Here is a 26,256-nt window from a genome sequence, read left to right as displayed (position 1 = left end):
TGTATTATGTTAACAACAATGACAGAGAAACACGTGGATGGGTCCCGCTTTCTCCATGTTTGCTTTTAGCCGTAATATTGGAGTCCTTTTTTATATGAAGTTATAAAATTCTCATGATGAGTCTTTTATTAATAAGATGAATTAATTTTAACAAATTATAAATAACGAATAAATGTTAAATATTAAAAAAGTATTGAAAATAATTTTATAAATAAATGCTTATGTATTTGAATGTGATCTCTTTTTTTTTTCACATTAGTAGGCGTTTGGACAAGGATTTCATGTCATGAGATGAAATCAGTGTTTGGACATGCGATTTGACGATTTCATTTCAAAGATGAAATCCCAAATCATCCAAAAAGGCATGATTTGGGATTTCAGATCATAATTTCAAAAATTGTAAATGTAAAACTTGACCTATAAGTTTATATTTTGTTAAAAAAAGACTCATAAGTTGGTAGATATTTTTAACAATTACTCTTACCAATAATTTACTAACCTCATTAACTTCTACCAACCTTTATTTGTGTTCTAACTTCTACAAAGTCATGGTTACATTACTATATAAAAAAAAAATATTGAACTAAAGTTTGATTAATTGATGTTATAGTTTTTAGAAAGATCTTCTAGTATCGTATTAATTTTGTTATGAACTATAACTTGCTCATTTGGTAAGATTGTATAAGAATTGAGAAAATTTTAATAGTTTTCACAACTTGTTAGGTTTTTTTATGTGTATAAGAAAAAATATAACTTAAGAAATACAAATTGCATGTCCAAACATAATTTCGTCTCATGATGTTGTAACACCCTACATCTTGAAACTAAGTTTAGACTCATAGCATAAGAGTTTTAGCGGAAAAACTGAAGGTTTGAACGTTTTGCGAAAATGGTTGATACGCCTACTTCGGGCGGTGATAACTCCTTGATCGGTTTGAAATTTGGGAAAGTACCCTTAATGAAAGTTATAGTATGTAGAAATACCTTTCTAACGATATAAGGACCAAGCCAATCGGAGAGATCGGATCAAGGAGATATGATCATCTCAATATGGCTAATAGTAAAACACTTGAAATCCTATAGAATCGGCTAAGTTTTCGATACGTCTGACTTCCAGTCAAATTTTGTGCAAATCCGTTGGGAATTTGAGGAACCTTCCTTCATGAAAGTTGTAGCCCTTTGAAATAGTTTTCCAACTGTATATTATGGGTCTTGAACAGAGTTATGTACGAGAAGTTATGCCCATTTTACCAAACACTGTGCAAAACCGACACCCATCGCTTCTCGGGGCGCGTGAGGGCGCGTGAGAGAGCGCGCGATGGCCCGGCTCGCGGAGAGATCGCGCAACTCGAGTTTTTAGCTTCGAAGGCGCGATGCGCGGCGGAACCATCGCGAAACGGGTCGGTTTCGGGTCAAAAGGTCGGGTTTACGCGTTTTAAGTTATATTTAAGGTTTGGGGTTTATTTCCCCGGCACCCCGTTCACGAAAAATTAACCTAAAGTCAAGAAGAACAAGTCCCAAGCCTCGAAGAACCCTACAAGGTAAGTTTTATCATGATTTTAGGTTGAATTCAAGTCCCTAATCTCTTTCTAACTTGAGTAAACCCATCTCAAGGTTCAAGAATTCAAGATTTTGGAAATCCTCTTCAAAGTTAGGGTCTTTAATTCAAGTTTGAGGCATTACCGAGGTATGTAGAGTTACTATCTACGTGTGGGAACATCATTGTTCTTCCCACGCCTCCTAATCCATAAAGTATGAAACTTTACAAAACTAGGGTTTCTATTCTATACTATGCTCATGATAACCCTAGGTCCGTGTCTATAATTATATTATGTTTGCATTGCTATTATTCTATCATTGTGTTCTTGATACTCATTATGATTATTGAGAATCTATCCGTAATCCATGAAAACCCGTATCTTGTATTCCATGGGTTCTGCGTAAATGTTTTTAAATAAAAATGCTTATTTTATGAATATCCTACATGTCTACAAGTTTTCATGCAATTGTATTTTATAACTATGTTCATACCATGACTCAAGATACGTACATCCTAAATACAAGTTATTTCATGAAACCATGTTTACAAGTTATTTCATGAAACCATGTTTACAAGTTATTTTCGTGAAATCATGATTACAAGACAAGTACAAGTTAATTCACGAAAATCATGGGCTTCTTAGCCAACTATATTATGTTCATGTTTTGGGAGTTGCACGAATTACGAGAAGGCTCGGATAGCTGAAACTACGTAGCCACCGTAGGACAAGGATCGCTCCGCCCGATTAGGACGATACCTTAATTTTACACCGAATGGATCCATCGGGCACGTTACCACCTTATACCCCGGCAAGGTATAGGGGCTACTGCCGGTCCGGCGAAGTACCGGACTCCACGTAACCACGTGGTGATATCACATAGTCGGTTTATGAAATGCTCTCCCTACTTATCACGTTTTTATGTATGCTATATATGTATACGTGTATTCATGCTCATGCTCGTATTCATGTCCGGGTTTTCGATTTCGGTTCTTATCATGTTATTCCTTGTCTCATGTTATTTCTTTCGGTTGCTTTACATACCGGTACATTCATGTCTTGACGTCCCTTTATTGCCGGGGGCTGCGTTTCACGATGCGGTGCAGTTCTGAGGACGACGCCTGCCTCGGTAGGATCGCACGTACCGGCTTATTGGTGAGCCCCATCTCATTCGGGGTTTAGACATTATCATTCTTTAGTTAGTTTGCACCTAAAGGTATCTTTGGGGGCCTTGTCCCGATAAGTATGTTTTTCGGTCGGGATTCACGATTAGAGGTTTCATAGACTATTCGATTAGTTATGTTAGACATACGAGGTGGTTAGCCATCTTTGGCTCAACTCATGTTATTTCCGCATTCATGATTTAAACAAGTATTTCATTAAATTATTATGACATCTCATGTTTTATAAAAGCTCATCACGTTCATGCTATATTTCCGCTCATGTATGCCTCATGATGATTCAGCAAGCCATGTGGTTCGCTCGGTCACACGCAGTATGGCACCGAGTGCCGTGTTTCGCCCAGGCCATGGTTCGGGGCGTGTCATCTCATAGTTTCAAATCATGATTTCAAATCATGTCCAAACGGCTCCTTATTATATTTAAATTTTCATTTAAGTTATGGAATGTGATCTCTTTTTTTTTTTCCTCTTGCTTTTTGGAAAAAGGGTTTGGTTTTTGGTTTCCAATGATTTTCTTTGTTTTTGTTATAGTTGATGTCCATCACTATCTTGTGCAATAATATTCGAGATTGAAATCTTCAACATTGCAATTTGTGGGCTCTTGAAATGGTACTTGAACCTCAAAATAGATACCGAATATTGAATGAAAAATCAAAATCAAAAGACCATTTTGAGCCTTTAAATATAACTAGATGACCTATGTCCGTGCTGCGCATGGGCCCAACACTTCGGATTATAGTGTATCTATATATATGTAGTTATGTTTAGATAGTGATAATATATATATATATATACACACTATGTTCAAAATACGATTAATATAACATTGTAGTTTGTGCTCCGTATCTAAAACTTTATTATATTCGTGTTTGCTACGAAAATTTATTAATACTTTTTAAAAGAGAAGACTTGTTTAAAAGAAAACTATTTTCCTCTCTTTGAGATAAAATAATAGCAATATTTAAGCATCGTTGATACTTTCAATTTTAATTCGATTAATTTAAAGGTGTAAAATACTTATTATTTTTTTATCAAATTTTGATTTGGATAATTCTAATTCAAATTATTAAATTAATTTTACATGTTTAAAACGAAACAAAGTAGAAATTGATTTTCTATTTAAACGAAGAAATGCTATTTTTTAATTTTCGGTAAATATTTTCGGTTTAGCTCATTTTACTTGTCATGTTGTCTTTTGCATGATTTTTTAAGGAAACGTGAATTAGAATTATAATTTGACTAATTTACCTTATTCATTATTTGATCTTCATTTGACATTAATCTCTTTTCACATTTATTAGAGTAAGAATAAAATAAAAAAGTAATTAAATTGTATCTTATTTTTTAAATATATATATTTTAAGCATATTTATTTTAGTAAACATAACAAATAAATGACATGGCGGAATAGCAAATACAACAATTAAATATTTTAAAGAAAAGTAATAATATGGGGTCCATATTTTTTTGTGCAATAATTTCATTTGCTTTCCCACTAATGGGTTAATATGCATGTGGCAATGAATCTACTATTATTGACTTGATGGGGATACTTTGGGAATTACATGAATATTGTTTGATTTTTTAATATATGGGGTGCACGTTTTTTTTTTTTAATATGGGGTCCACTTTTTTTTCATGAGTTTGGAGAGGGTGGGGTCCACTTTTTTTTTTTTTTTAATATTGCTTGGGGTTTTTAGTGTGGGGTCCACTTTTTTTTTTTTAAGAGTGACTGACGACGAAGTAAGGGTAAACCGATGCTTCTATATAGTAGAAAAATAGAAATATAATAAAGTATTTCTATCTACTTTTTAGAAGAGTTGGTAATATAAAGTATAAAACGTCATTTTTTTGCCCTTAAATAAAAAAGTGGGACCGAATACGAACGACGATCTTGCCTCTATAAACCGGCTCTTCTATATAGTAGTAATAGTAAAGTAATACATATAATTTTTTTTATCAAATTTTGATTTGGATAATTTTAATTCAAATTATTATATTAATTTTACATGTTTAAAATGAAACAAAGTAGAAATTTGATTTTCTATTTAAATGAAGAACTTCTATTTTTTAATTTTTAGTAAATATTTTTTGTTTAACTCATTTTACTTGTCAAGTAGAATTATAATTTCACTAATTTACCTTATTAATTATTTGATCTTCATTTAATATTATTTTTTCCTTTATGACATTAATCTCTTTTCACATTTATTAGAGTAAGGAAAAAATGAAAAAATAATTAAATTCTATCTTATTTTAATATATAAGTATTTTAAGTATGTTCTTTGTCTGATAATTTCATTTCTCCACTTAATGAGTTGATACGCATGTGTGATGAATCCATCATTATTGATTTAATTGTTTGATTTTTTAATATAGGATGCACTTTTTTTTTTTAATATTGTTTGTTTTTTTAATATGGGATTTACTTTTTTTTTTTTTTTATATTGCTTGATTTTATTAATATAGGGTCCACTTTTTTTTTCCCGTGAATTTAGAGGTGGTGAGTTTCACTTTTTTTTTTTTAATACTGGTTGGTGTTTAATATGGGGCCCACATTTTTTTTTAATATTAGTTGTTGTTTAATATATATGGGGCTCACAATTTTTTTTTTTAAAATTGGAACGGAAGACGAAAAAATTGAGCCAACCGGCTCTTCTATATAGTACAAATACAAATACAAATACAAATATCAACTCATCGGAAACTCCGACTTTTTGATAATCAAATGAGCCATAGATTATTTTAACTTATTACAGAAAAACTTCAGCATCACATAACGCTAGAAAGTTGACGTGTCGTGCCGTTGCCTATGAAAATTCTCAAGGAATTTAGTACACAGATAAGGAAAGAGGTCACCAGCACATAAAGCTAGATAACTCTAATGTCTCTGTCTTAAAATTGATCCAGAAGGAATTTCAAGACGGTAAAAACTTACTCATGGCGTATTGATACCATATTATTTTAATTTATGATAATTAAATTATAAACATAATATGTACTAATCAATCTGCTTAGTACTAATAAATGGATTATATGTTATGTATTTATAGAGTCGTAAACGTCGGAATAAATAATTTTTAACTCAACAAGCAAAGACCAGTACACTAACCATGATTGGTACGCGTAGACAAATCATTGCTACCCTTCCTCTCCACGAGACCAACAAAAGGTTCTAAAATCATATCAGGTCTTAACAGAGGATTAGAAACGACATTGAGTTGAAAAAAGAGAGAGAGATGCCAAATCAAAAGGTAATCGAGCTACTATTAATGTTATTATTACAGGTGGAAGCTTATTATATACTCTAAATTTCAAGGAAATCAAGATAATTGGTTTAGAATAGAGAGAGTAAAATATTCAAAATTTGCATATGGACTAAGCTTAACTAGGGGCCAAGATGTTTACGGCAATAACAAGGTTTCACCTCAGTTGACAAGTCCACATGGGCTGAAAATCTAAAGTAGGCAAAACTGACATTTACAATGAAAAATCTGGCGATTGGTTCAGAAACACGTGAATGCCAAACCTGATGATTGGTTCATGTTAAGAAAATGGATACTAAGCTTAAGTCAACTCCAAAAACCAGCTCATGAAATGAGAACTTCCCCGGAACCATACAGCAGGACAACAGCCCAGTCCGTCATCCTAATGTGAGACAATCTAACAGTTCATCATTTCCTCTAACAGTCCCTCCACTACTTAATGGGCAAACTATAATAGTCGATTATTTCCTCTCCTCCCACCATTACTCTTCTTGCATCAATCAACATAGAGCTAATCCAACTCATCTGCAAGTCCGCGACCATTATCTGAATAAAGGAGCAGAACAACCAGAAAATAGTGTCCTTAAGAAGAACCAAAATCATATATCATGACTTCAGGCCACTTCTTAATCATAATCTTCCCAAGCTAAAAACATAATCTTCCCAAGCTAAAAATAAACTATGTTATAGCAGAAAATGGTGTAATTAAAGGGTCTTCTAAGAAATCAAGCTAAACTACATACACTACTTTTCTTGATAGGTTCGTGTTACAATCATGATTTGAATATAGTACAATAACTAGACAACTTCTTACCAAGTTCTGCTCCTAATGACAAGGCAACCTACTGATAACAACTATCACCAGACTTGCAAATCTTCCGGCATACGCTATGAAACAAACAATTGCCTAATTCGTTAAGAAAACTAGAAAATTCCTTTAAACGCCAGCTCAAAACAAAATTCCCTAAGACGGATAGAGACCACAGCATCCTAAACAAGCACAAGAATCCTGAAATGTCCTTTCAAGAATTGGCATCGTGGCAGCCCTCATCCTGTTCCACCAAAAAGTTCTGTTCCTTAGAAACAAAATTCCAAGACTAGTGCCTGGCCCGGCACCTTCTTTGATGGTGACAAAACCAAATACACAATGGTCCATAGCTGTCAAGTCATGTAAACACATGAATGGGCCTAAAGACTATAACTTTTGTTACTTTCTATGAATGAGAACGGAAATTAGCAAACAAAACAAAAGAGCCTGATGCAACAATCTATACAGACAGCAACATGCAGATCCAGGCATAGAAAGTATACAATAGCAATGAGACCTCCAACTTTCAAGATACATACGATATTCTTTTTCATAGAAACACAGTCTTAACAAGCTTATGAATCCCAAAGATGGACGACAATGTACGGTGATACACAACTATTGAAGAGTTTAACAACGTTTACCATACGGAAAGCTAAATTCTCAAATTACAGACTTCATCTAAAGCAATGGACATTAAAAACCGAAACTACTTTCCTAGAGTCGAAGAGGAAGGTGCAACTACTAAAAAGCAAGGATGTATAATAAACATCAAGGCATCCTAGCAAGTAAATGGAGGTATCCCACAAGTCGATTCAACCGGCCTGATGAAAAGTTAAAATTTCATCAGAACCTGTTTGACAGCTAATTTTGCATCATTCTTGAAGTTGAATATTAATAACCTGATTTGAGAACAAATAAAACTGAACTTAGAAAGAAATAGATGTGTTTCTTTATAGGGTTCTGATAAATCGAATAAACCAGACCTTAATCATAAGTATGAGTATGGTGATTAATAACACACACATTAAACCACCATAGGAGAGTCGATAGATCAAACATGCTTTAGTAGTAGCAGTAGCAGAATGTACAATCGTCGCCTACAAATAGAATACTAAAACAATGTGGCAAATCAATGAAGAGGCATCATCAACGCATTAGAGAGAAACAAGGCAACACCAAGTTTAAGAAATTCACCATGAACTCTTCTTCTTTGAACCATAGTAGTTAACATACCACTTCACAAACTTCTTTAACCCTACTTCCAAGTCAGTAGTAGGCTTATACCCCAGCTCCTTATGTGCCAAACTAATATTAGCATGCGTAAATGGCACATCCCCATTCCTTGGCATTTGCAAAACCTTCTTCTTTGCCTTCACCTTCAACAACTTCTCCAATATACTAACAAGTCTCCCAACAGGCACCGGCTTCGTATTACCCAAATTATAAATCCTCAATTGGGCTGCACCCTTCTTCTTCCCACCACTCCCGGTGCTCTTTTTCGCGGTATCCAATGCTGCCAAACAACCCTTTACCACATCATCAACATAAGTAAAATCCCTAGCAACACTACCATGATCAGACGTCTCGAAAATCTTGATTTCCTTCCCTCTCAAAATATCCTTCGTAAAGAAAAAATAAGCCATATCGGGCCTACCCCAAGGCCCGTAAACCGTGAAAAACCGCAACCCGGTAATTGAAAGACCATATATATGGTTATATGTATGAGCAATCTCTTCACCAGCCTTTTTAGTGGCTGCATATAAACTTGCAGGCTGATCAGTTCTATCTTTTTCTGAAAAAGGTACTTTAGAATTCAATCCATAAACAGAACTTGATGAAGCCCAAACAATACTGGGTTGTGGATTTGCTATTTTACATGCTTCAAGTAAACTAACAAAACCAGCAATATTACTATGAACATAAGAACCTGGATTTTGCATTGCATATCTAACACCAGCTTGAGCTGCCATATGCATGACATGAGTAAAACCAACAACATCAAACAACTTTCTCAACAAAACAGCATCATTTATATCACCTTCAACAATCATAATACCTGAACGTTCAAGCAGGCCCGAACGGGATTTTTTAAGCCCGATATCATAATAACTGTTAAAATTATCCAGGCCCAAAACACCATCACCACGGCGTTTTAAAGCAAGTGATACATGGGACCCCACAAAACCAGCAGCACCAGTGACTAGAACAGTAAAGCCCGTTTTCGATCTGGGCCGGGCCGAGGCCCGAACCCGACGTTCCCAATTCGGGCCGAGTGATACAGGTGGCGAAACTTGGTTTTTTAGACTCCGGCGGTTGTTTCCGGTTGTGGGGTTGGTCGGAGATGAGAAAAAGAAGAATAAAACGATGAAAGAGATGAAGAGGAAGGACCAAAGTGTAAATCTTGGGAAAAGTGTGGGGTGAAAACGGAGACGGTAAAGGTTGTAGGGTGAAGATTTTTCAGACTTAAACTTTCCTGGGGTTGAAGGAATGGCGTCTATATGTGTTAGAATAGGCTTCAATTGAGTCATTTTTTTCTTCAGTATGATCAAAATTCAAACAGTCAAGAAAATAGAAAATCTTCTAGTGTTTACATAGATTCAAGATTTTTTTTTTTTTCAATTGATGGTTGGAATTTTTTTGAGTTTAGAGAAGAAAAAGAGTGTTGTGATGGGAAGAAGAGGTTTTGTGACAATGGTTTTCGGGCCGGGTAGGTGGTGTTTTATGGGGAAAGTGAAAAGGCAACATTATATTAGTAGTGGTAAAATATTACTACTACTATTACTTTATATTTTTTCCTTATAAAGATTCATAGAATGCGCGTACTTTAGTGGATTGCGTGCAAAAATTTTGGTTTGTTTAATGATCTTTTATGGTAAATACAATTAATGGGTTTCCCCTTTTTATTGACTTTTGATTTGCAAAAAAATAAAAATAAAAATAAAAACGCGTATTAATGTAACCTTATTTGTTGGTCAATTTGTTACCATTAGTTTAGGAAATAAAATTGCAAGCAATATCTTCAAAAAATTTCCAAAGTTTTTCAAAAAAATTATTGCACCGTTAGCCGTTCAAATGAGTTGGTCTTTAATTTTTATCTTTCAAAATCGAACTTTCAACGGGGCATAAGTCATAAGTTAGATTTTGAAAGATAAAAATTAAAACCATCACAAAATAGGAACAAAACTGTAAACACACTTAACTTGATTAAAAGAATTGAATAATTTTCCAAAAAAATCAATTGAGAAGTGTGTGTATCTCTAAACTTCAAAATTCAACCTAAAAAAAAAATTTTAAAAAAAAACTTCAAAAGAAATTTTCTTCTATAAAAGCATATGTGGGAATGTGAAGTTAGTGTGTGCTCAAATACACTGCACTCACCATCTCTGTGACAATAGATGCTCACTTACAATGAGTTAATACTCCTATGTTTTGTGTATTTAAACAAAAAGTTGAACTACAAATACGTATACAGACATAAGTACGGATATGTAATTTGAGATGAAAATAGTGATTACGTCAGCACCTGTATTTGTGAAGGTTCATCCGTCCCTAGTTAAACATCTTCTTTCTTCTGTATCCAAACAAAAGTAAAGGTAAGGTCTGCGTAAACTCACCCTAATCAGACCCCACTTGTAAAAATATATTGTCCATGTTACTGTATTTACATCAATTTTTCCAATTAACATTTTGTAAAATTGCTCAAAGTCATCAAATTCTTTGGTTTGAATTTTCTACCATCTTTTATTTGGTAAATTAGGCTACCTGCGGAGCTATCAAGGAAATAGAAATAAAAGAGGTTTCTATAATTATGAGCAATAAGTAGTTAATGATAATTATTGTGTGTGGTTGAGTTAGAAATCTTTTGAATTAAATGCTCAGTCATGTATAAAAGTGAATATATTTCATAGAATCATGGTTCTTATTAATCTATCAATCAACGACGTTTATTTCGTTAATGTGTAGTGTGTACAATATAATTGTGCGTTAAATGCACCATAAGAAACATATGATTCTTATTTCTAGTTACGCAACTGCTCTAAACCAAATTTGCTCCATAATAAACCATTCACTGTCATTGTTTGCAAAGAGAGCGTTTTTTTTTTACTAGCAATCTTAATAGAGGTTAATGTCTATTATTAAAAGCATAATTTTTTTAATGATGATGACTTTGTGAATACTGAAGGCGTTATTAGTTACTTAAGATGATCATGATACAAGCAGCCTCCATCCCTATCATTATGTTACTAATTACAAATAAAATCTTCATAACCTGGAAAAGATAAGTGGTAATTACACGATTAATGAAAGCTTTATTCCCATGCAAGCTTTAAGTCCAAAGAATTTAAAACTGTACTACTTTTCAAAGGAGAATATGAGTAAAAAGTGATCAATTTTGTTACAACACCGATAAATTGCCAATCTCTATACATATACTAATACTACATGGATTTTGCTTTACCAGTTCTCGAGTAACAAGCTAGAATTGGATTAATATCATGTGAAATTCATAATTAGGAATGAGATCAAAAGACCATTTTAAATTTAAATTTTATATAACTCCCTCAGAGAGAGTTACTTTTTAAAGTATTACCTAGAGTTTTTTTTTTTTTTTTTTAAAGATATTTTGGCTATTACATTATTTTCATTTATAATAAATTAAAAAGAAAGTGAATGGAGGGAGACGCTCTTTTTTTCCAATCAAGAATTCTTAAAAATCACGGAAACACTCTTTTGCAATTAAACGTTTACCTTTTGTATTAAGAAAACCACAATTCCCTAATAAAAGGGATTCTTTTTCCTTTAATGTGCAAAATAAAGGGGGGAAAAGTCAAATAAGCCAGTTTCGTTACTTCGTATGCAAGTCACCAATTCCCTTTTTCATTATTAAAAACAAAATAACAAATTCAATGAATATATTTAAAGAGAATTCTACAAAAACAGATTTTGTTTTCTTTTGGAACGTCAATCTTCTTTTCCCATGTTCATGCAATTGTTTGTGAAACTTCTACGTGATATTTTGTGTACTTTTTAGGTAATTTGAAAGGGAATTACACGCATCAAAAAAGTTAACGACCGATTATTATTATTGGAATATTACAAGCAAATTACATGAAATATATAGGTATAATAGAACGCAAACCTTATTGACAGATTTAAAACTGACAAAATTGCCTAGATGAGGTCGACAGATCGTTTTACTTTTCAAATTCGTAGAGCCAAGGAATGTTCTTTCATAAAATATTTTATTATGAAAAAGTTAATTTGAAAATTTGTTTTCTTATTACTTCTAGTAATTTGTTGGATCTAAAAGTTAGTGTTGTATGGTAATCATATACACAGTGCTGAATAAAGTGAATATAGTGTTCCAATGATATTATTAAATATCAAAATAAAAAAAGGAGTGTGATTGAAGTAAGTGGTAAAAAGTACTTAATACTGTAATTGTAATTTTCAAAGAAATATAACTTCGTTCCAAAAATGGAGTAAACCGTTTCTTTATTTGGTGGAGTAATGTTTTTAATGTAAAAATATTTCTACAGTTTTACAACAACAGAGTACTAAAAATATCTCTTTTCAAATAAAATAATTTTTAAAAAAATTGTTTTTCACGTACTCAACAAGTTCACTAAACCAAATTATGCCACCTGCTCCCTTGAGTAAAGTCTACCGAATACAGCATTGCTTATTTGACACGTTCTTAACTTGCAAGTTGCCATATTTGATCGACTTATGTCATATCCTACCTTTTTTTTTTTTTTTTTTTTTTGTAATTATTGAAATTCAAAGTTCTGATGATATCACATGCTTTAAATTAGAGTATTTAGCACTGGATAAGGGTCCTACATTCAATAAAATATTGGACTGCAATAACCTATTTTGATGCAGTCAATCAAACCATAGTTTACACATGTATAAGGTGAAAGGCGATTTAGAATTTAATTTGATAGATTTAATATTTTTAATTTCATCATCAAATTCGCTGCATTTTTAAAATTATAAGTTAAATTTTTTAATATTAGTTTAAATTTTACTAGTTTTTGACGTATATTTATATTCAAAGTCGAAATTACTAAGTAGTTGAACCATGTAAATAAGGCTGCATCCGTTGTTGTGTCTAATATCCATACTAATTGACGTATTATTTATATTGTTGGGGTATAGGTATTCATTGTTCGGTCTAAGTCGATTTTTCCTTAAAGAAAAATCAACTCAATTGAGCAGGTTTTTTAAATATTAGAACCAAACAAACCAATTAAGTTGGTTGTCTATCGGCTTAATTTTTTCGATTTTATATATATTCTTATAGACATATGAGTATATCACTACATGTTAAGAATTTCTTCAGACTGTTTTAGCCCAACAAATATTCTAGGGTTTATTTTGAGAGATCAAAAATACAAGAGTACAAAATTTGAAATTATTTCGTTTGGTTGTTATTATTTTCATTTATGATATCTTTCATGTGACTTTCATTTACCTTTGCAAAGCTTTTTTTATTGGGTTAAGCAGATCTTGTTAATTTGGTGTGATATTATTCAAACAAGCTTATACAATTTTTTCCAGAAGTCTCGTGCTATTACAAACAAACAACATATGTATCTTATTAACTACGAGTCCAAATGAATTCAATATTTTCGATACATAACATGAATACATGTAGAAAACACTAGGGATTTGGCCGTGTCTCCTTCTATTTTGATCTTCAACCTTGCGTCATTTTAACAGCCACACCATTCAACATTTTAGAAATGTGAGCAAACAAATTTTTTTCTGGCCATAATTTTTTTTTTCTCGGACTAAGTTTTTCAGCTTATTTGAAAATTAGTGTTTGACCATGAATATTGAACACTAGGGATTTGGCTGTTTCACCCTTCATATTGTTATCTTCAATTTTGTGTCATTTTAACAGCCACACCATTCAACATTTTAGGAACGTGAACAAAACAAATTTATTCTGGCCATAAAAATTATTCCTTTTTCTTCCTATCATTTTTCACTTTATTTGAAAATTAGTGTTTGACCATGAAAATTAAACACTAGGAATTGGCTGTTTCCCCTTCATATTGTTATCTTCAATTTTGCGTCATTTTAACAACCACACCATTCAACATTTTAGGAGCGTGAAAAAAACAAACTTATTTCTGGCCATAAAAATTATTCTTTTTTTTTTTCGGGGTAATTTTTCACTTTATTTGAAAATTAGTGTTTGACCATGAAAATTAAACACTAGGGATTTGGCCGTTTCCCCTCCATATTGTTATCTTCAATTTTAACAGCTACACAATTCAACATTTTAGGAGCGTGAACAAAACAAACTTATTTCTGGCAATAAAAGTTATTCTTTTTTTTTCGGATTATTTTTCACTTTATTTAAAAATTAGTGTTTGACTATGAAAATTTCAAATTCAACTAGAAGTTCAATTCCAAATTTTAAAAAACAACTTATAACTTGTTTTCAAACTCCATCTTCATAACTTCAAACAAAATATTCTCTTCTCTCCTTTATAAAAAGTATAACCAAACACAACGTCATTTTCAAAAATTACAAATAAAGTGAAAAAAATTGGTTTCTATGGCCAGACGCCTACCTAGAAACACCAACTTTCAAAGTCAAGGACAAGTTCGATAGCAGCCCATCACAACCTTTAAATCCACTTAACTATTCAAGAAATCAATATAGCCCAAAGCCCCAAACCATTATATCCTCTTATAAGGCCGCCTTTAATTCCTTCCCTTCTATTTGTTCTTTGTCACTAGATGAGCCTGAAAACTTTCAAGTCTTGAATTGGAATAGTGGTGACCCTCTTCCTCCTAGAAGAACATTTGTCATTGCATTGTCCAATGGACAACCTTGCTCATTGTTTACTTAAGCTTGGGCCAAGCCCATTAGTCATGCACAGAATCCAGGATTGGGCTTTTGAGCCCGAAGACGAAGGTAAAGGAATCATGAAAGTTCGATGTTATTCGAGCCAAGGTACTCCTAGTTTTTATAAAGGCCCATTGAAGGTCTCATAGTGAGTGGTGACATTGACAAAGGCGATGCAATCAGCATTTTGGATACAAAGTCCAAAAAATACCAAAGAGTGAGAACACATACTATAGAAACATGTCACAAGACAGGCCTCCAGAAATATTGGAAGTTGGAACCATTATATCCAATCTCCATGGGACAACCGAAAAGCCCAAGCCCAATACGGACACATTGTCAAATGGGCCAATTGGGATTTTGACCTGATGGCGGATCAACGAGCAAGAATGCTCAGTTCTAGAGCTAGAATTCGAGACTTTGGTATTAGTCAATCAAGAAGTGTAATGTACAAACGACTTGCTCCAGAATTACTAGTGCCATGTATACATGGACATTGATGAAAATAAGTACTTGCTTACTTAAAGCCTGTTTAGCCTAGCAGCTAAAAACAACTTATTTTGAAAAGTGCTTTTTTTAAAAGTGTTTTTCAAAAAAACACTTTTCGTGAGAAGCAGTTTGTGTTTGACTAATTCATTTGAAAAATACTTTTGACGGCTTTAAATAAGCAGATTGTGTTTGGCGAATCATCTGTAAAAAGTGCTTTTGAGTGTCAAATTACGAAAAAGGACAAGTATCAAATGAACGTTTACTATCAAGATTGTTTTACAGAGATTTTTTTTTAAAAAAATATCTATTATAATACATATTAAAATTTAAATATTATAATACATATTTGTTTAATTAAAATTTAATAATACATATTAAAATTTTCAATTAATATAATACATAGATAAATAAAAAATAAATATTAATAGTGATATAATATCAACACTATGGTTTAAATATACTAAAAACTACAACCAAAACAAAATTTAAAATCATTCCACAAATTAAAATTTAACACAGAATTATTGATTGGAAATTAGTGGATTAATGAGGGATATATTTGGTAAATGTATAATTATGGCAAGGATATTTTTGTCTTGAAAAAAAAAAAAAAATTTTTGTACTCGCTTCTTTTTTCAAGAAGCGAGGGGCATTTTTTTTTCTTCCCAACGGAGAAAAAACTGCTTCTGCTTCTAGTTAAAAGCAGTTTTACCAATTGGCCAAACACCTCAAATAATCAAAATAAGTGCTTTTTCTAGAAAAAAGCGCTTTTGGCCTCAAAACTGCTAGGCCAAACAGGCTCTTAACTAGATGCAAACTCGTGACACTGCAGTTTTAATCCTGACTTCTTGACTATAAAATTGGTTATTATCTTATTTAATACTAAATCTATATAAAATACTTATGGATATCGATGGCTCAACTAACTCCTTTGTCAAGGTTGATCTTGTGTGATAAAAGAAGAAAATCCATCACGAAAACACCCGGAAAAAAAAAAAAAACTACTGGAAAACCAAAAAGCAAGTAGTTGAGATTGAGAAAGAGAAAGATGCTCAGATTAAGCTGAAGCTCTATGAGCCATCTGAAGGGGTGCTGCTGTTAGTTTACTTGATCTTGATTATCTACCTCAAGTTAGAAGTGTTTTTATTAGGATCGAGCAGTTACCGTCATGCTAAAAGTTATATAGTTAATAACACGAGCATAACTTTATTTCTTAATCCAGATCATCATACAAGTACCATATTCGACTATGTCTCCGACTCAAACCATCCCGACCCAACACCTAAGCATGCCGGCTTGACCATTAGGCAATTGCCTAAGGCCCCTTAATTATGGGGGCCCATATTTTTCCATAAATAAATAAATATGTACCATTTTTTTTAATAATTAGTAGTTAAGAAAAAAATTGTACTAGTTTGTTAGTATAACAAAGGGAAGAGGTGACCGTTTGGGATTGGGAGAGAAGAAGAAGAGTTTAGTGAGAGAAAGATGGAAAGTACTGCTCCATAAAGACAATTTTTTAGGGACCACATGATTTCATGTCAAGAATAAAGCTCGTACATCTATAAATTATTGTAGATCAACAATGTATCAAGAAAGATTGAACAGATTAATTATATTGTTAATTGAAAAAGACTTATTAGAAGATATTGATTACAAAAATATATTATTAGTATTTTGCGTCTCAAAAAATTAGAAAAATAATTTTCAAATAAATAAACATATATATAATTTTTTTACAAGTTAAGGCCACTCATTAGAGTTTGGCTTTAGGCCCTCGATATAGTCAAGCCGCCCCTGCACCTAAGCCTTGCCATAATCTATTATCGACACTGGACACATATATCTATATCTATATATTTATATCTATATATATAAAATAGGAGAGGTAAAGACGATATGGTTAAAGCAAGTTTAATAACAAGCCACTTGGCAATTTTAAGACAAAGTTGATAAGAATTGTAATAACTAATAACTACTTATAATTTAAATTAACAACTTAATATTTAAAGTATTTTTTATAGATAAACCTAAATTTTCGTAGTTGATATATTATAGAACCCAACAATCTATAGAATTCTTCTCCACGTAATCTGATGTTAAATCTGAATTAGAATAGTTTCCAACTCTATTCAATTTTCAAAATACGGATGCTTATCACTTTTTTTTTTTTTTTTTTCATTTTCTTTATCTCAAATCATCTATTTAAGGCACTTGGCAATTTTAAGACAAAGTTAATAAACATTGTAATAAAAACATTTAAGTTGAGAAAATATATGATTTAAATTTAAATTTAGATTGAAAGATGATAGTAATATTTGAATTGAGATAAGAAAGTTTGAATTTGAATTGAAATATGTAAAACTTTGAATTGAGATAAAAAAAAAAAAAAATCGAATCTGGATTGAATTGAACTTCTTTTCAATTATCCTATTACACCTGGAAGGCTAGATAAAAACTGTAATCCCTAAGATTTCGTAGCATTTTTTTTCAAAAATATTGTGAGGTTTTTCTACAGTAATTATCATCTTAAAAGGAAATATATTAAATTGAAAAGAAAATGATATCTGTGCATGATATATCAATACCACGATTTACATTTCCTTTACCAACAAAAAAGGAACCACCATATATGATTTTTATTGTGTGGTATTATCCATTTTATAATATAATCATGTCATAATTCAAGTAATTTTCTCTATTCAAATTCAAATACTTAGGTCTTATCCTTCTATATTTTTACACAGATTTAGTTATTTTATTTTTTCCGGTTAGAATTTAAATAGTTGTTGGATGCTGAATTTTAGCCTATCATGTTAACAACCTAACAGGTGTTAACATTTGACTGCTATTCAAGAATTTATAAAGAAACCCATAATGAATATGTCATAGATGTTAGTTGTTACAAAATTTCACTCAGCTTGCTTCATTCCCAGTAACACTAACATTTTTTGTGTTTTTTTTCTTTGCAGAGGCTGCTTATCGCTTAGGCTATGATACATTGGATGCAGTTATCATAGAGAAATATGATTTTAGAGGTAAAATAAATCTTTTTATTTTATGATGATCTTTTGTTCATTACGAGTAGTGTTATGTTGAGATATGTATGTGTTGACACCCAATTTTGTCCCTCCTTTCTTCCAATTTATTTTTGCGGGCTTCTAAATTTATTGACGAGCTAAACACCTTATTTTCGCTATCATTTTCTTTATTGCTACTATTATTGATATCATTACTTTCATCAACATTATTAGCATCTCTTTATCACAATTTCTAAAAGGGTTCGTTGTCACTTTATTTTCGTTAAATTAATTATACTTTACCAAGTCTTTTGTTTTCTACACATTGATCATTAATTATCATAGTATATATATTATACCAGTTACTAAATTAGAAGCCCAAAAGTGATTTAATTGAAAGAGAAAAGGCCACAAAATTCCAGCCAAACAAATGGCCCAATTTTCGGCCAATTCACCAGCCCATTATCACTCACCCGTCACCAGCCCATTATCACTCACCCGATCCACACCTTATCACACCCGACCCGGCCCACTTGTCTTCTAAACTAATTCATCAGTTGAAGGAACAAAAAAACCTAGCCGCCTCTTTTTCTTTCTCTCACTTCTCTCGTTCTCTCCTCTCTCTGCTCTCTCCTCTTCCTCATCCTTTCCCTTTTCAACCAAAACCCAGACCCTCTTTCACCATGGCAGACCATTACCACGCCATTTTCGTGCAAAGACTATCTCTCTCTACCTTTGTCTGAGCACGGTCTAATGTCTTTTTCTCGCTTCGTGTTTGGACAGTACAGCGGATTTCGAAACTAGAGTCTCAATCTCACCATTTGAGTACAAATCTGACTAAATCACGTGAACGGGCTGCAAGTTCGTCCTCGCTTGCTGCTACATCTGCCGTGACCTGCTGCTTCTGCCGCAAAAAGCCAAGCGGCTATTTTGAACATCGATTCCTATTTTTTGAAACTCCATTTTTTCGATTTCCCGCTCGAAGAACCCTAATCTGTACCTATAAATACCAACGTTTTGGAACCCTAGTGGTTCAACTTTTTTAGCCGTCGACCAATTGAAAATACACCATCATCTTCCCCAAAGCTTGCTTCCTTTCGAACTTTAGCTGTTAAGAGTTCTTTCAGCCGCTTTAAATCCTTCTAAACACCTTTTTTTACAACTAAAAAAATACCGACTGTCTCTGCAAAAATTCGCGTTTGGATTCTGGTTCGTCTCGACCTGAGATTCGAATCGTTCGAGTGCAGATTCGAGACTCGAGGCCTTCAGTTCACTGCACACAAAAAAGGTAAACCTCGATCCACTCATGGCTTATTAGTCTCTAGCTCCTGTTTTAGTTAAACTTTCAGCTTATTCGGTTGTATTTCTTTAGCGATTATATAGTTCTTTGTCGTCGTGTTATTTATTTGATGTTTGGGAGCTGTTAGAATAGGATGATAACCGCTAAAAAATGATTTTGAAAGATGTAGACCGTAGTATGGATGCGCAGACTGAATTTCCAGGACTTAGAACCTAGTTAAAGTCGAATATACATAGGATATACAATAGGTTATCAAGATAAGAAGAAGATATACAATCGGTATACATATGACATGCATATCGTGGCGTATATCCTAGGTATATTGTGTATGTGATCAAAATAGGTCGGTACTTTCTTTCTTTTGTTCTATTCGTTCCAAGTAGTGTATATCGTGTTATGACTTTAATCTGCTTGGGTTTAGATATAACGAAATAATTATACAATATGTCTATGTTGGTTGTTGATTTTATTCAGTCTGAAGTCCATATCATGTATTTAGTTTTTCACTAACAATCATGTATTGGGACTTTATCTCATCTAAGTAGAACTTAGTCGAAAGCATAAACTTTTGCTTAGAGTTGAATGGAGATCTGTTTGGGTTCAGTTCTGCCTATCCTTGCTTCCCTTTTATGTATTTGGCATCTAGAGTTCATTTAGCTCTCGTTGGTGAATAAAATCTGCTCCTGCTGAAGTTGGTGTGCTAATCTAAGCCTAATTCTGCCTTAATAACCTTTGAAGAGACCACCAACAGCTTGAAATAATATATGGACTTGTTGCTTAATTTAGCTCTGCCCTGCTTGCTTATGGTACTTGATCGCATGTTCCTTGTTTGGTTAGGATTGTCCCATTTAGTAAAAATGCCTCTGTTCAGCTTATTCAATGCGAACCTTAATTTCTTGTCTCATATGAGATCAGTTCTGTCATGCTTAATTTATAGCTGCTTAAATTCTCGTTTTGGGTTTAGTTTGGTCCACCCTGTCTAATTATAGTGTTCAGTCATTCAATGGTCTAATTTTCGTCTTGTTTGCTGCGTGGTACAGTCACCCGTCGGTTTGTTTAGCTTGTTACTACTGGATCTTTATGAATGTCAAATCTATTTCCAACCCTCATATAAGTTCATTACTGTTTGGATATGTTATTCAAGAATGCATGTTTGTTTGAGTAAAGTCCAATCCTATATTTGAAATAATCTGTTGTATGCCTAAAGGTGGGCACTATATCTAATGGGGTTGTTTGCCTCGTCTAACCTGTCTACACGATTTCATGGTTAAGCTAAATAGGGTTAAGATACTTTCACATTTACTTTTCTTCTCCTCCCCTTTGGATTTGAATACTAGAAGATCGATGTTTGAACCTGTCCAATCCCTTCCCCCTTCTGCTCATCTGGGTAAACTGTCTATATGTCTTTGGTAAATAACTAGAAAATATGAGTTATATAGAATCTAGCATACGCTTAGCCTGCATTGCATCATAGCTGCTTATCATCCTTAATCTTGCATTATGTTGACACCCATGTATATATGCGAAATACACAAGATATACGCAATCTACCAATTTGTTTCAAGTTTATGTTTTACGTGTTTAATTTTATTCATTGATTATATACTAATCCTTCTTTCTTTTTTTTATGTATGATCACCACGTGCGAGTCCGAGGGACTCGTCGTCTTCCTCATTCGGCGTTGGGCTAAAAGCCCAACAAAATCCTCCTATCGAGTCAGCCTACCCGCAGCCGAATATAAATTCTGGGCTGAGGCCCATAACAGTGGCGATGAACAGTAGCAGTTTTTATAATGGGCTGAGCCCCCCCCTCCCTTTAAATCATTTATCCCTCCATCTTATTTTACTTTGCGCATTTAATTTGTAATTACATGACTAACACTTTACTTGTGTTATTTGCTTAGATTAAGGTGAACCTTAGTAGAACTAGTGGTTTAGTCAAAGGGTAGTTAATTTAAAAAGACCGATTAATTCCATAAGCTTCATCTTCCCTTTTATGTTCAAACTATTTATAGCATCTAATATTTATTTTACTTATTAATTTGCAAATGGCGTAATTATGTACTTGAGTCAATGGAATCATATTTTATTCTTACTATCTTAAGATTTCAAAACGCTACTAATACACAAATATAAGTTCAATGACTTTTGTAAATAATTTCTTCAAGATTTATCAAATTATACATATTTTAGTTGAATACAATTAAATGAAGTCAGAGGAAGAAAATCCATTACTTTTATGCATTTTATTTTAAAAATAAGTCTAGATTTTCTATACCATTTTACTCATATAATATAATTTATCCCAAGTTTAAATGGGCTAGTCTTTGTAAAAGCTTCTAATTATGCGAAATTTATTCATATTTTGCAAGTTTCAATGGCATTATTATTCCAAACCTTAGCAACATTTATAAGTTTATTTTGGCATCTGAAGTTTCCTCTTTACGTAAGATTATTACATTTGGTACAAGATTTACTCAAAACTGCATTTTTTTTTAAGCCTTAGTAATATTTATGAGTATTATTTAAACAACATCATTATACTCTTTCTTCAAAACTCTAACAACTTTTATAAATCTTATTTTGAATAACATTATTATATTTTTTTAAGACTTTAGCGGCATTTATAAACTATTTTCTGAATATTTAAAATGTTATATTTACACTTAGCCTAATTAACTTTAAGTCCGGTCGGATTAACCATTATTAATGGAACTTAGAGGATGCCTAATACCTTTCCTCTAGGTTAGTTGAACCCTTACCTAGATCTTTTGGTTTCGTAGACTTTAAAATAAAAATCAACTTTAGATAATTACTTTAATCAATCTTAGGTGCCCTAATTCACCATAAATAATTAGGTGGCGACTCTTAACTTTAAATAACCTCGAAATTACCCGGATGTTGTAAACTATTTTGACTTAGGTTAAAATAGGGTATGACAGTATAATTGTATTATTTGATGTGGTGTTAATTGTAACTTTTTAAATGCATTTATATATTCTCTATTGCAAACAGCAGAGGAAATTTTATATTGAGATGAAAGAGAAAATCATATCATTTGTTTTCATGGGCGGGAGGTAATTATTCATTGTACTCTCCTTAGTGGAATAGGTAAAATTGGGTGCCAACAGTGATAGGCATAACATTGATGATTTTGCCTACATATAAGGTATAGAACATGTTCAGTGCATTGAAAAATATATAGTTTCCTAGAAAGTCAAGAAACTTATTTAAATTTTTGTTTCTCCGATTCTTCTTTTAAGGTAATCTATGTTTAAAGCCCAAATATTATAGAGCCGATTTCCGTTTCAAATTTTTTTAATATATTGTTGATTGATGTCAGTAACAAGCGTTAATTCTATTTTATGACTCAGAAGATGGTGAACGTGAAGAAACTGAAGAAAAGTTCTTTAGTTTGCTAACATGGTCGTAGAAATGAAAATAAGACCATTGTGGAAGAGGGATATGTGGAAAATTAAGAGCAAGAAATTGAACGGAGTAAGCTAACAATATCTCGCTTTTCCATGGCTTATAGCTTTTTTTTTTTACTGGAGAGCTCATAGCTTTTTTGCTATATTTGAACGTGTTTTAGCCTTTTGGAGCAAGGATGCAATATGCTAGCTTGACTAGTGCGTGAGTGGAAATTTCTTATTTCTCTACGTGAATTTTGTTTTAGATAGAGTTATTACTTTTAATTCTAATATGAATCTTCTCTTTCTCTTTCATTTCTTTTTATTTTTTGGAGTAAAGATGAAGTAAGGCTTAGAAAAGTCCATAAGCAACAAATCTTCTTTATATCCTTATCTTTGAAAATGATTTGCAAACATGTACTTCGAGCACACTATTCGAAATTGAGAAAAAAGAAAACATACACACAACACGCTAAGGCATAAGCAATAACCATTCTTCAATCGATGATACTTGAATATATTAGACGAAGAAGGAATGAAACAATTGAGAATTTTGACTCTACCACAGTTTATGAGAAGAAGTTAAATAACACGTATTGAATAGTGAACATCATAGAAATAAAAAAAATTGCAAATGCAATATAGAGGAAAGAAATTAAGACACTGAAATTAGAAATTACAATAATTTAATAATGAAAAGCTATGTATTTTTTGTGAATATATATGTGATACCGGGCTTCACATAATTTACGTGCTCAAATGTATAAATATTATTAACAAAATTAATTAGTAAGTATATCTTATTCAAAAAGTCTGTGCTTATCAATTACTTAAGAGTACTTTTTTTCTTATTCAACAGAGTTTAAATCTTTTTGCTGCTTTACTGTGTCAAGAAATATGTGTGAACCATATTGATTAATTATAAGGAGATCTAATAAGTTTCAATCTTATATGTGTGTGAAGTGGGTAATAATATTTAGCCAAGTGGTTTATCACAAAATCACATGGCAAGTTTTAGACAATATAAACGGCAGTACAATAATATAGAGTGTAATTTATTTAAGAATTGAGAGTTTTTACAACAACAACAACATATTTAGTATAATCTCTCAAAGCGGGGTTTGGGGAGGGTAGAGCGTACGCTGACCTGATACCTATCTTGGGAGGTAGAGAGTCAGTTTTCGATAGACCTCCGGCTCAAGAATGTTTTTTTATTTTGAATTTGATTTGAAATATAAACTTTTAAAATTGAGTGTAGTTAGTTTTTGTTTAATTGTAAATATAAAAATAATCATTTTTTAGTATAAAGAAGACACAATAGGAGTAACAATTTGGAAAGAACTTAACTATTAATATAAAAAAATCAAAAGATATTAGTTATAGATTGGGACGCGTAAATAATTGAAAATAATATTCGTGAAATAAAATCAATATAAAAATTAAATTTCAAAGCGTTTTTTCCCAACTTAGAAACTTCATAAAGAATCATTTAACTATTAAAAATTAAATTTACAAAGAGAAAATATATAATCTCAGCAAATATGTCAATTTAAATATTGAAGCAATAAAAGTTGACGTGATATTTTAATTAAGATATGACTACAACTATAATTTGCTATCACTGCGCATCGCGCGGGTTCTAATACTAGTAAGTAAATAAAAGTGTTGTTTACACTGACAAACAAATCTTGAAGTGGAGGGAGTACCTATTAAACAGATAACAAATACATCTTGTAAATTTAATTACTCCACTTAGGATCACTTTCCCAGCATTACATTAAACGAGTGATTGCAGATAGCATCACTATAGTTCATAAACGTCTCATTCACCAATTCATAAATATCTTGTCTTAGTCAGAGTTTCCACTCCATAGTCCATATGTTACTTCATGAATTTCCACAAATGTAGGTCGAGACGCAACCATTTTGGATCTATGTAATTGGTTCTCTTTTATATTGAAATGAAATCTACACATCAAACACAGCTCAGATTCCATTATCGGAACCCACCACCACCATTTCAGTCAAGGACTCCCAAAAGTAAAAATATTTGGCTTCATATCATAGGTCCGGATAACCAAGTCCAAGAAGGCATGCTAGTAATTTGTTATTCTTCAGCCATGTTAAAAAAATGAGCTCTAATTAAACTTGCGCGAAATTTAATACGTATATATAAGAAGAATTGATATAATAACATCTAACAATTGATGTAGGACTTCTAACATCTCCTGTCCATATATATTAGTTCTTCTAGAAGATTTTACCACTTTTTCGATTAAGAAAGAAATTTCATAACTGTAGTTAGTTTATCTTTTCTTAAATATCTCAATGACTCAACATATTAATTGAGTAGGTCAGAATAAATATGAAAAGAAAAATAATAAACGACTTTTCATTTTTTCTAAAACGTAATATTATAGCACAAATTCTGTTTTCAAAATGACTAATATTTGATAAGTAGTAGTACTAATATTTATCCTTTTTCTTCCTTTCCCCGGCGGTACTGCAATTCCCATGTTGATAGCGATATCAAAACTAGGGAACTATATTGGTAGGAAAATGTAAGTGGAGAAATATGTGAGTTGATAGCCTTCCATTTAATTTGCCCAAATATCATAGAAGTTTTATTCGTCCATTTTAATAATAAAATGGCCAAATTCTTTAATATATCAAATTTATCTACATGTGTTGGACCAGGTTTAACTTAAATACAATAAATTCAAGTGTTACTTTAATAATTCTAACCAAATAAAATACAATAAAAATAATTATAGGACCGTGAATAATATTATTCATTATAATAAAAACTACACTTTCAATAATATTCGTGAAGAACAACGACCCACCACCAAAGGATGTGGTACAGCAAATGAGGCTGCTCCTCCCTTAATTAGAGGTTTCGATTTCGAACCTGGATATAAAAATATTCTTAGTAGGGAGCGCTTTCCCCGAATGGGCCCTAGTAGCTCGAATTCGGATTATTCGGGCTCCAATATGAGTGCCGGATACCGAATTAAAAAAAAAAAAAAAAAAAAAACAACTTACCCCATAATGACATATGTACACTACCAGCTTGCTAAAGTTTGATACAAAATATACTTTGCTGAAGACATGCACTAAGCTTTTATCCTACAAGCAATCAAGATCAAGAAACAAATGGTATGATAGCAATATGCCAATATATATCATATCAAATGACATATTTTAAAGACAAAAAGAGACCCACAAAGAAAGGAAAAAGAGGTTATATCTACAGGCTTCAAAGATCAAGCAAATAAGTTTACACGTCGCATTCAATAACCATGACACTCTATGTTATTTTTTGTTTCTAATTTTTCTATTTGTCTGTTTGTACACTACGTAAGTCCTCTCTAG

At 32.2% G+C, this 26,256-nt stretch overlaps 1 protein-coding gene across 3 annotated transcripts; it reads right to left on the bottom strand.

Annotated features, from left to right (window-relative positions):
- Positions 1-6,722: 6,722 nt before the first annotated feature.
- Positions 6,723-9,561, bottom strand: LOC132045782 (UDP-glucuronate 4-epimerase 5-like). 3 transcript variants are annotated; one of them, XM_059436364.1, is made up of 2 exons: positions 7,991-9,561; positions 6,723-7,037 (listed from the first exon to the last, which is right to left on the bottom strand). In XM_059436364.1, exons 1-2 carry the CDS (start codon positions 9,322-9,324, stop codon positions 6,950-6,952), a joined length of 1,422 nt encoding a protein of 473 aa, XP_059292347.1. In that variant the 5' UTR covers positions 9,325-9,561; the 3' UTR covers positions 6,723-6,949. The 3 variants fall into 3 exon arrangements, with proteins under 3 accessions (XP_059292347.1, XP_059292349.1, XP_059292348.1); XM_059436366.1 differs by lacking the exon at positions 6,723-7,037 and adding an exon at positions 7,068-7,143; XM_059436365.1 differs by lacking the exon at positions 6,723-7,037 and adding an exon at positions 7,415-7,695.
- Between the last annotated feature and the right edge of the window lie 16,695 nt (positions 9,562-26,256).

Source organism: Lycium ferocissimum, unplaced genomic scaffold (genome assembly GCF_029784015.1).
Source record: "Lycium ferocissimum isolate CSIRO_LF1 unplaced genomic scaffold, AGI_CSIRO_Lferr_CH_V1 ctg789, whole genome shotgun sequence".
NCBI lineage: Eukaryota > Viridiplantae > Streptophyta > Magnoliopsida > Solanales > Solanaceae > Lycium > Lycium ferocissimum.
This window is presented reverse-complemented; position numbering and strand designations above follow the sequence as displayed.

Bases quoted from the DNA above. Each gene is read 5' to 3' on its own strand.
- LOC132045782 (XM_059436364.1), bottom strand. From the start codon at position 9,324: ATGACTCAATTGAAGCCTATTCTAACACATATAGACGCCATTCCTTCA. The intron at 7,038-7,990 runs GTGAATTTCTTA...TTGGTGGAACAG, and splicing joins TCAAAGAAGAAGAGTTCATG to GATGAGGGCTGCCACGATGC.